The 12,490-nt window shown below is 36.8% G+C and overlaps 1 protein-coding gene across 1 annotated transcript in view; it reads right to left on the reverse strand.

Moving 5' to 3' along the window:
* Positions 1-314: 314 nt before the first annotated feature.
* Positions 315-12,490, reverse strand: part of EFHC2 (EF-hand domain containing 2) — a gene marked incomplete at both ends in the record, with an annotated part of 177,241 nt that continues 165,065 nt past the window's right edge. The window contains 2 exons of the mRNA XM_080719441.1: positions 315-416; positions 10,736-10,841. Of these exons, the coding sequence (XP_080575567.1) occupies positions 315-416; positions 10,736-10,841 (208 nt within the window). The remainder of the gene's footprint in view (positions 417-10,735; positions 10,842-12,490) is intronic.

Raw genomic sequence — 12,490 nt, forward strand, 5'->3', positions numbered from 1 at the left:
TGTCAAAAATCATTTTGTTTTGATATTGTAATGAATCAATTATGTTAGATGAAAAATTATCATAAGATTCTTTGGTATTCATAAATCATACATAAAATAAAAACATCCAACATTTCTTTAAATGGCATCTTTATTAGTTCTGGTACAATGGCAATATAATATGATGTTCCAAAAACCAAAGTGACAAAAATTGTGATTTATGGATTTCTATTCAATATAAGCCTTGTTTCTTTTTTAATGAAATTATATCTACTAAAATAAACTTGGCAAAATTAAAGCAGTACATCAAAGGGAGTTGACCCAAACTGTCATGGTCACTCCTCCTCTAAGCCATACACATCCTTCAACAAGGCTAAGTATCTAATGTATTTCACAGGAATAGGTGACGGCATCCCAAGCCAAACATCTTCACATTTCTAGAAAAAGACAAAGAGGAATATCATTAGAGCCACATTTCAAAGTGCAGTTTTGAAAATTTGTCATCAAATTGTTTCTTGTCTTTACGCTTTTTTATTTTCAAAGCAAAACTTTTTTTTACTATTTATTTCAGGATCATAAGGCAGCAACTCCATGTTTCTTGTGATTTATTTATTTATTTATTTATTTATTTATTTATTTATTTATTTATTGCTGGAGATGGAATCCAGGCCTTTATGCATGCTAAGTAAGTGGTCTATCATCAAGCTATACTCCTAGCCCTAGGTTTTTTGAGGTTGTTTTTGGTACTTTGAATTGAACCCAGTGATATTCTACCTCTAAGCTATAACCCAAGTTCTTATTTCCTATTGTGAAACAAGGTCTTAATAGGTTGCTTAGGTTCTCCCTAAGTTGCTGAGGTTAGCCTCAAATGTGATCCTCCTATCTCAGCCTCCCAAGTTTGCTTATTATTCTTGATTCTTTGTTCATTCCCCTTGTAGAATTACATACTCACACTCTTTATCATATGCCCAAAGGCCCTGTCATGAAGGACGAGGAGCATTACTTTCCTGTCCCTTAGATATGGGCTCGACCACATGAGTGGCTGTGCACTGTAAGCAGATGTGTCATGAAGAGGGGCTCAAATGTGTTGTCCTTTTGTGCCTTTGCCACCAGCATGAGAAGGATAAGGCCCTGGACACTGCTGGTTCTAGAATAACAGAGATAGAAGAAACCAGGCCCATTTGCAACCTGAATTTAAGGCCACCTGTATCCAGCCAAGGTTGGCCCATGGGCAAGAAAATAAACATGTTTAAGCCAACTCCTTTCTAAAGAGTATTTCGTATAATTCATATACCACAGTGCTTTCCTCACACCAAAAGGTAGTGAAACATTTTGAACATATTAAGCAATATATTTTAATCAATGAAGGCTGAAATCAATAGTTACTTAACTACACTATTCAACACATTCTCAAAAAGTTCACTATAAGCTAGGTGTAGTGGTACACACTTGTAATCCCAGTACATGGGAGGCTGAGACATGAGGATCACAGGTTTGAGGACAACCTCAGCTACCTAGTGAGGCCTATCACAACTTAGAAAGACCGCATTTCAAAATGAAGATCAGAAAACAGGGCTGTGGGTGTAACTCAGGGGTAGACTGCCCCTAGGTTCAATGTCCAGTACCATGAAAAAAATTCATTATAAAACTTGAAGCTTGCTGGGCGTGGTGGTGCACACTTGTAATCCCAACATTCAGGAGGCTGAAACCAGAGGATTGCAGTTCACAGACAGCCTCAGCTACTTAGTGAGGCTCTTTGCAACTCAGTGAGACCCTGTTTCAAAATAAAGACTAAAAAATAGGGCTGGGTGTGTAGCTCAGAGGTAGAATGCCCCTAGGTTCCATCCCCAGTACTGCAAAAAAAAAAAAAAAAAAAACTTGGAAGCAACCCTTTTCTTATGTGGTATTTCAAATTTTAATCTCATTGCAGAAGAATGGCATAAAAATATGCATTCAAAAAACCCCTATTCTCTGGTAGGTTTTTAAATTAAAGTGTTTAATATAAGAAGAATAAAACACATTATAATTATAATGGACTTATTTGAGTAATGCATTGTATTGTGAAACAGGTCAGTGCTAGTGGATCTTTGCTCATAGCTTATTAGGAAGAAAAAAATGACTTGTGTGGCTTTTTTTTTTTACAAAGAATCATGATTTAAATGCTAACAATAAAAGGGGAAAAAATAGAGGAACTTACACTGAAATAACAACTCAAGAATTTGGCTATGAAAATCAAATTTATTAGTAGATTTTGGCAAAATGAAACTCAAGTAAAAACCCAGGAGATTTGAGATTAAGAATAATTTTAAACAAAAAGATAACAACAGTCCATTTCTTTAAATCTTGACCAAATTAAACCTCTCAGCTCCAACAAAGCTTTCCTGACTACTACACCCCGTCATTCTCTTTTTAGAATCAATACCATTCCTCTTTGTTTTTCCCTTTGTCACTATCCTCTAAGTTCCAGGTGGGAGTGACCTTTTTCTGTCCCAAATAGTTGGTAAAAACCACAGTGCCTGAGGAACCCAGGATCTATCCACTATTGAACCCCAATTTTATGAAGATGTTTTCAGGTAGAGCCTGAAAATGGTATAAGGAATCAAATTTGAGATACAAAGGAGGGTAGGGAGCAGGGAGGTTTTCAGAGGCTCAGGCAATGGAGTGGGGACACATCAATAAAGTAGAGAGAAAAGCATTCTCTTCATAATTTTGCATACAACTGAATCTACCAAATAGCTGGTCCCTTTGTTAAATGAAGAGGTTTTTGGTTACAATCCCCATGATGCCAGGAGCGATGCCACATGCCTATAATACTAGGGAGGCTGAGCCAGGAGCATTGTATGCTTGAGGCCAGCCTGGGCAACTTAGTGAAACATTATCTCAAAATAAAATATAAAAAATGGCTAGAGATGTAGCTGGGTTTAATCCCCAGTATGACAGAAGAGAGAGACAAAGACAAAGTCAGACAGACAGACAAAAAGAAAAAGAAATTCCTGAGCCAGGAGTGGTGGATCACATAATTCTAGTACTTGGGAGGCTGAAACAGGAACATTGCAGGTTTGAGGCCAGCCTTAACAACTTAGTGAGACCTGTTTCAAAAATAAAAAAAGGATTGGGTATGCATCTTGGAGGTAGAATGCCCCTGGGTTCAATCCTCAGTTCCAAAATTTAAAAAAGAAAGAAAAATGAAATCCCCAAGCTATCATTAATTGTTTTTTCTAATGAATTTCCAAGTGTTCTAAATTTTATAGAATATTTATAAAAATCTGGGTAGTGAGTTAAAATACTGAATCCTATACTATAAAATGCAATGAAAACTCCAAATCACATGGTTTCCCCAGCAGTGCATGTAGGGGTATTTTATTTTTAGCACTGGAGATTGAACTTAGCCCTTGGGCATGCTAGGCAAGCGCTCTGTCACTGAGCTATATCCCCATCCCAGGCATGTAGGTTTTAAGTGGGAATAACTACATGGTAATTCTTTAACAAGAGAGTTCATCCACAAAAGCTGATCTCTCCCATTCCAATTCCAGATGAAGAAGAGCCTGCTTGCATCTCTGCAAAACAGTTCCTTGGCAGTACAGCTTTGGGATATCACTCATTGATGTGGCATGGGCTCTGCAAATGCCTTTTCCTGCCCCTCACCCTTTCTGCTTTGGCACACACTAGTGTTTCTTTGCCCTCCAGCTTGTCTTTGGTCACAAGGCCCTCTCTGGCTGTCCTTGTGGCGAGCAGTAAGTGCTAGGGAATTATTACCTTTCCTCTACTTCGAGAAAGGCCCTCAAACAATGACTAAGGGAGTTGACAGCTGAATACTGCAACTCCCTTGCACTTTGAATGGGGTAAAACTCTGAAAAATACATTGGCCCCTGATCTCAGAGTTTCCCAGCAGCACTGAGCTCTATTCATATACATTTCTAACTAGTTTGATAATGTGCCCTTTAGTAGCACCCTTCCTTCCCTTTCTCACTCTAATGACTTCCTAGTATTCCTTTTACTCCTATTCCCCCCAAAAGAACTATTTGTGCTCAAGTCCTTGTCTCCAAGTCTGCTTCTAGAGAAAATCAGATGAAGACACTAAGCAATTTTTCATTTATTAAAAAAAGAAAACATTTATGAAAGCCACAGCACAGCTTGGAACAAAGCAATTTCTCAGCAAACTGGATAAATCTCGAGTCTCCAATGTGACTTCCAGATAGTTCAAGAGACAGTGCCCAAATCTCAGAACAAAATTTAATATAATCTTAGCATTAAGTAATATATGCCACAGAGCATTTTCTGTAAGAGGGAAGAACTATGAAATGCAGAGTGACATTTGATGATAACAAAGTCATGATTTTAAAATGGCTGGGAATCATTGTCTCCAAGAAGACCCTATGACATATTCCAAGCTGGCTGTCACTAGAGCCACTTAAGATGTCAAAAGTTGGCAGTAAATTACTTGTTCATCAATGGTGAAAAACTGTAGCTGCTGATCTGTAAAAAAAAAATCATACACCCCTGAAATGGGAAGCAAAGATGGCACTGGATGAAAACCCAGTAAACAGCAGCTGCCCAGTGAGAATAGAAAAGCTGTGTGTGAGCTAATAGGCTCTAGATTTATTTGCTTTGACATTTTTAAAAGGAAATTTAATTGGATTATGTCTTCTTCTAGTTTAAAATTTTCTACTGTAGTACTGGCCACCAGATGCATGCAGGAAAAAGATTGGGAGCCAATTAAATTCCATGCTTCACTGAAACAAGGTTATTTTTATTCCTCCCAAATGCAAGGCTGATAGAGTCATATTAGTGATTTCACCATGTTACTCCCTTCTATTTGCTTGGAAAAGAATGTTTCTGTGGGAAATATCTATGAATTTTTAAAGATTCCAGTAGCATATATGAAATAAAATTATGGTTTTCTTGGATTTCCTTCTGGTAAAGATGACATGGCCTTAGAAATAATCAAGTTAAATATAAAATAATAAAAGCAACAAAATTTTAGCAAATCAAACTGAAATTCATTATGGGAAGGGGGACTTTGTAAATACTTTTCATGATAATTAAGAGCATTCTGATAATACAAGGAAAAGTCCATACATAAAAATAGGATATTTGCTAATATTTCTATATATTGATGTCTCATTACCACAGTAAGAGTATTTCACTATCACAACCCTTTGCCCTGAACAAAGCTTCAACACAGTTGTCATTTATGTGTGAGGGTAACTAATCAGGAAACTTTCCTCAGAATTTCATTACAGGGAAAGTTTTCAAGGAGATGTGAATTTTTTTTTAGCTTTAGTGATAAGCTTATGTGTATAATTCAAATAAATGCCATTCAATGCTTTAGATCATATTAGATTCCAGAAGCAGAATTTCCTACTAGGTTATTGCTTTGTGTTAGATAACTGGTACATGTTCACAAGTTATTTTTAATTTTTACTAGTTATTTTAAAATATAATGAGAACAATAACCTTTTATTTCAACTGTTAAACTCAACCAAAAATATTAGAAATAACTGCTTATTTAAAATGTTGGCACTAAAAAAGTAAAATGTTGGCACTAGTCCCAAATTATATATGCCTTACCTTTTGAAATGACTCTGGGTTTTAGCTTCCTATATACAAATTGGAAATGATACTTAATCTGGCAAGGTTGCTGGAGCAATAGAATGTTATAGGTATTCTGTGCTCTAAAGACTAAAAGGAAATACTCAACAAGTAGGGTGTCAAAAGATGACCCATCATCCCCCTACTTCCCACTGTCAACACCATACATTATCCTGTTGTGAAAGAGCGCTTCAGAGCTAACTGCTAATATTTCTGCAGTTATAGCACTCACAAAATGAAGCCATGCCCAACTTTTCTCAGAAACGTCATAAGATACTAGTCACACAGTGCAAGTTATAGTTTATATAAGAACCAATTTTTAGTGTTATCAAAAAAAAGTGAGTTCTGAGATTAACCAGACAGGCTTTAAGCAGTAGGATCTATTTTTCCAGAGTTACAGCTACCATCTGTGAGCAAGGACAAGAGAGTGGAAATGAGGTCTCCAGGCTTTGATAGCACCAGGGCAACATGCGGAGACCATAGATAGTCATGTAATGGAGTGAGAGGTAAATTACAGCCCTACTGACTCACCATGGGCCCATAGAGAGGGATGACCCCACCCTTAAAATCCAGGTTCTTTCTGATGTAATATGCTCAATTTATAACTGTTCTAATGCCATTAAGAAGAGAATCACCCATCTTAGTCTTGGAAGTGAATGTTCAGTGCACAGCCTCTTGACTTGAAGAAGGTAAAGTATCTCTGATTTATAAACAATGATATAATATCTAAATCCTTATGATGATCCAGGTATTATAATAAGTGGCTCATGTATATTGACTCAGTCCTCACAGCAACCTTAACGAAGAATTATTCTTGTCTCCATGTTTTGAGACCAAGAAACTTGAAAGGCTGAAGAACTAAAGTTACCCAGATAATTGATAATGGAACCAAGAATTTGAACTCAAGTCCCTATGATCTCTAGAGTACTTGAGGTCCAGGGATCAGTAACTATCTCAGTTGGCAGAGTTGCTAAGTGATTAACTGGGGAGGTGTTACTACAGGGTGTATAAAACTTTGGCCTTTCCATGTAGTAACTCCTCTTCCAGCATGGATGGTGATCCTTTTGTGGGTCAGGAAATCAATTTATTGGGTCAGGAACAATATTCACAAGAAAGAAAGAGGTTGAGGAGGGAGGAGGTAAAGAAAGGAATAAAGAAAGGAATAGAGAAAAGAAAATAAATCTAACTACATATATTGTACCATATGTAGTTAAAATACCATTGTCATGAAACTTTTGTTTCATACATACATGCTGGGTTATTATAAAATAATGGATTTATTACCATGGATTAAGTATAAAAAGGTGATTACATTTCATTTAAAATCAATAGTCATCAGGAGGATAAATATTAAAGTAATAAGATACCATATTTTCAGAAGTAAAAATGTAGAAAATACCTGAATGTCTATGAATGGAAAAATAGTTGAATAAACTATTGTATAGCTATACTATACCTACTAAATAATGGCTTAGGTCTATACATATTAAACTAATTTCCTATGATTAAGTAGGAAAAGAACACTGCAGATAAGTAGATGTGGTATGATTATATATTTGTGCAACAAATGATGAAATCTCACAAAGGTGAATTGGGTGGTAGATTGGGTGGGATGGAAGAGGAGAAAAGTAGAATGCAAGGAAAAGAACAACAAAGGGAGCTGACAACCAGCAAAAAATAAGTGCATATATAATTCATGGTCTCAGTATAAGTTGAGGAAAATTCAAAGAGTTGTCCCTTGGTATTTGAGGGGGATTGATTACATGACCTCATATAGATCCATTGGTACTCATGTGCCTTACATAAAATAGCATTGTATTTGAATAGAACCTATAACACATCCTCCCACATACTTAAAACCATCTCTAGATTATTTATAATACCTGATATAATGTAAATGATATATAAATGGTTGTTGTACTATACTGTCTAGGGAATAATGATAAGAAAAAAAGCCTTTACATGTTCAGCACAGATGTATTTTTCTTGAATTTACTCTATCCACATTTGGTTAGATCCATGGATACAGAATTTGTACAAAGGGCTGACTGTGTTTACAAAGTTGTGAGACATGTTTAGGAAAGCCAACAGGGGATACAGCAGTCCCCAGAGATTGTAATAACAGAGAACCATTACAACTATCTGGGTCTGAAGGAGTACATAAGGCTGGTTACCAAAACCTGAAGTGGGCAGTTATAAGGATAGAACTTTTAGACAGGCACTGTGAACCTTGGTAGGAGGAAGATGTAACTGACAGAAGGGGAAATGGTTTCTCTCTCCTCCTACCTTCCAGTTTTCTACTGGTGTATCTCATTGGCCAACTGAGCTGGAGGCCTTAGGACTAGGGGGCGCAATGCTGCTGCTCAAGGCCCAGGACTGACCTGGACAAACTCAGAACAGAGTAGAATGCTAAAGGCAGTCCAAATGAGACAAATGGATGAGAGCAAACACGGAATACTAAAACACTGAATGAAAAGGTAGAATACCTATCTCATTTATAATTTTTCTATATATATATATATATATATATATATATATATATATATATATAAATTAAAGATTCACATGGATAAGAATTAAAAGGTAACCAGGAAAAATAATAGTATGGGTTTGTTTTGTGATGGTATGTTTGATTTTGACTTGGGTTAACAATCCAGTATCTTCAATAATAATTATATTCAAAAGATGTTTTTCTTTTTTCTTTTTAGTGTTGGGGATCAGACTGAGGACCTCATATATGGTAAGTATATGTTCTACCACTAAACTACACCACCACCCAATGTTTTTCTTCCTTATTTGCAAAAGAACTGACCTAAATTAAAATTGTCTCTACCACATTCTTGCTGTTTCTTTAACCTGCTCATATGTAAAATGGCAACAGGAATAATAAAAGTACCTGCTTCACAGGATTCTTATGAGGATAAAATGAGGTAAAAGCTCATGATATCTTAAACCAATGGTTGGCACACAGTGAATGCTGGGTTTACGGTTACTATGGTGATGATGGGAGAGCAAGAGCCTCCTAGAGGATCCATCTGTTTCTTTTTTCCAGTTCATCTACTACCCTGCCAGAGCAAGCTCCCCCAAAACTGTATACTTGATCATGTTGTTTCTTTCTTAAAATTTTTCAGTGGTATGTGTTACTCATAAAAATTTTTTAATGAGACTGGGAATGCAGCTCAGTGGTAGAGTGTTTGCCTAAGTATATGTGTGGAACTTTAGGTTCAATACCTAGCACCAAAAAAATCAATAATATTTCAAATACGATATAAATCCTAACTTCCCTGACTGATTACTACACACTGTATACATGTACCAAATTATAACACTATAATAACATAAAAATTAAAATTAAAAATAAATATTTGTCAGCAGTCTCCAGATTTTTCAGGACAATATTCAAACCGCACTCGCCCTTGCAAGCCATTCCAGTCTTTACCTTCACACCTCCCATGTATCTTCACTCCAGCCACACCAATTTTCCCTGGTTCTCTTTAAGCACTATACCATTCCAGGTCCTAGATAGCTCTGTTGTGTCTGCCTTGTCCATACTATGTCACTTCCCTACCTTTTTACTGTTACTACCAATTAAAATATCAAGCATCACCTCCCTGAGAAAATTTCCTGACCCCCAGCAGCCTGATTTAGAAGCAGATTTGTAGGCTGGGTATGTAGCTCAGTGGTAGAGCCCTTGTCTAGCAAGTACAAGGCTGGGGGTTCTATTCTCAGTATTTTGCAAATGTGCAAGAAGGCATGTGCATACCCACATGTGCGAACACACACATGCTTTTGGAAGTAGCTTCTTCCTCATCCCATGTAGGCTGTTTCAGCTACAGGGAATATACCAGTCCCCAGGGATTATAATAACAGGGAGCCATTTCAACCACAAAATCATGTATAATGATTCCTCATCAGCACTGGTATCCCCGTGGTTAACAATGATGAACTCTGTCTCTGGACCCCAGCACAGAGCAGAGAACCTGTGACACTTAATCCTGATTTGTCTGAGGACTCAATCTATAAATGAACAAGGTAAATAATATAAATGATCCAAAATCACTGAGTTGATAGAGGCAGAATTCAACCCCAGTTCTGTGTGTTTGTATATAACTTTTGTGTGGTACTGGGGATTGAATCCAGGGACATAATACCACTGAGCTACACTCCTAGCTCGTTTTATTGTTTATTTTGAGACAGGGTCTTGATAAGTTGCCCAGGCTAACCTTGAACCTGTAATACTCTTGTCTTAGCCTCCCAAATAGTGGAATTACAGGTGTGCCACTGTGTCTGGCTTCCCAGCTGTGTTTAGATTCCAAAGGCTACCACTACCCTTCAACCATCTGAAAGTTCTAAGGTTGTCCTTGATACTCCAGAGTAGTTGCATGTCTGAGAGAACTCCCAAGGGCACTAGACCAGTTTGGGCCAGAATGAGCTGGTCAGCAGAGACCCAGAGAAATAAATGCCTCCTCTCTGGGAGTGTCAACCACATGACATTTGCTTTATCAAGGGACTTTCCCAAGAAAATCAATTTCTGGAGCATGTTAAAATACAAACAAACTGCCACCCACCCACCCACCCACTCCTTAAAGACAATTGGTCCAAAATCATCTTAGAGAATTCAGATAATTCCACAATGTTGAGAGCACCATCTGATGACATGAACTTTATTTTCCCTAACCAAGCACTTACTTTTCATTTTCTACTGAATTTTTATTTTAGATTTGGCTCCACTGTGAAATGTGCATCACCATACTTACCCATGGTAAACCTGTGTATACAGCCACAAATATGCTGGGGATTCATGACATAGGCACCATTTGAGATGTGCTCTTGTGGCTTATGATGATGTTACCAGAATCCCTTGATAACAGTGTTTATATCTATTTATAACTGTAACCTATTATCCTATTTTCTATATAATTGGATGCGACTGAGGTTTAAAAAAATTCAGTTGCATAAGAAAAGTCATCCTCTTACAGAGCAGATGTTTGCTCAGCATGGAAAGTGAATTAGCCTTTAACACAAATACCCCAAAACACATAAGCCCTCTTTCCAAAACTATTGATGCTGATATTTTACATTGAAAAATAATTTAAAGATACATGATGCTAAAAATACAAGAGAGGTGCCACAGCTGGTTTTCAAAATAGATATTAGTTTTTACCTCTTTAAGGTACGGTGGGGCTTGCAATTCAGGCATTGGATTTATTCTCCAGTTCAAAGCATGGAAAAATGAGTCATAATGTATTTGTCCTTCACTGTCTTCAAACCTGCAAATACATGATTTGATTCAATCTGCTGAATTTAGGACCAAAATGCCAGTTTAAATTTTACCATGAAAACACATTAACACATATGCTTCAATATCTAATGTTTTTCTTATTTCTTATCCATTTATTATCTATTTCTGATTCTCGAATATAAGTTCAAGAGCAAGGATCTTACCTAATTTGCCAAAGTAGTCTTAGCACTTAGTAAGTATTCGAGAAATATCTGTTGCAATGAAGGAGGAGGAGGAGGAAGAGGAGGAGGAGAAGGAGAGAAGGAGGGAAAGGGTTAGGAGGAGGAGGAGGAAGAAAAGGAGGAGGAATATTTGTTGTAGTTGTTACAGATATAGATTTACTTTTTTAGTAACTAAGACCATCACTATATTTTGTTAAGAATATTTGAAGGTTTTTAGTTTAATGGCTGATATATGTCAGTAAAATAAAATGTCCTTTTATTTCTTAAATTACATACCTTTTTATATCCTTAAGACAAGGCTAGATTAGCTTTGTCTTCTAGGACATTTTTAGCAAACATAAAAAGCATTTTTATCAGTTATTATGTAGCCATTAGGAAGAGTTATTTAGATCCATATTGGCTGTCATGGAAATACGTTCTTGGTATAATGTTGAATGAAAAGGAGGTTATATAAAATAGTATATACAATTATGATTCTATTTCAGGTTTACATTTATTTAAAAAGACAGGAAATGGTAATAATATACTTATATAATGTGAACAGCTATCTCTGGAAAGAGAAATTATGATTTTGAATTTTTCTTTAAACTTTCTTGCATCAGAAATGTTTTAATTTTATTATTAGAAAAATGACCATTTCCATTTTGAAAAAATTACCTGATACATAAATGTAAAGATCAAAAGAAATGAATTTTTATCACTATTTTTTTGCAGGTCTGGGGATGGAGCCCAGAGGCATTTGACCTCTGAGCTACACCCCCTGCCCTAATTTTTATTCTTTATTTTTGAAACAGGGTCTCATTAAGTTGTGGAGGGCTTCACTAAGTAGCTGAGGCTGTCTGCAAACCATGATCCTCCAGTCTCAGCCTCCTGAATGTTGGAATTAAAAGGTGTGCACCACCACGCCTGGCTCCACTATTTCTTAACTATGGGCACTGATTTAAATTCATCTTTAATCATAATAAAGTCTGGCCTTTAAGATATAAAAATTTCAATTTAATTGTTATTATCACCTAAAAGTGCCTGAATATTTCTTAGTTTAATATACCAGTGCCATTTCATTCTTTTGTGTGTGTGTGTGTGTGTGTGTGTGTGTGTTGTATGTGCGGTACTGGGGGTGGAACCCAGGGGCTTTTCTGCCTCTGGGCTACACTCCCAAACCTATTTTATACTTTATTTGGAAACAGGGTCTCACTAAGTTGCTGAGAGCCTCACTCAGTATCTGAGGCTGGCTTCGAACCTGTGTGATCCTCCTGTCTCAGCCTCCCAAGCGCTGGGATTACAAGCGTTCCCACCACACCTGGCTCATTTCATTCTATAGTTGACCACGTTCTGTCATTTTGTTGTTATTGTTCTGGGGATTTAACCCAGGGGCATTCTACCTCCAAGCTACACCCCCAGCCATATTTTATGTTTTATTTGGAAACAGGATCTCACTAAGTTGCAGAGGGCCTCA

The sequence above is a fragment of the Muscardinus avellanarius genome, assembly GCF_963383645.1.
Source record: "Muscardinus avellanarius genome assembly, chromosome: X".
Taxonomy (NCBI): domain Eukaryota; kingdom Metazoa; phylum Chordata; class Mammalia; order Rodentia; family Gliridae; genus Muscardinus; species Muscardinus avellanarius.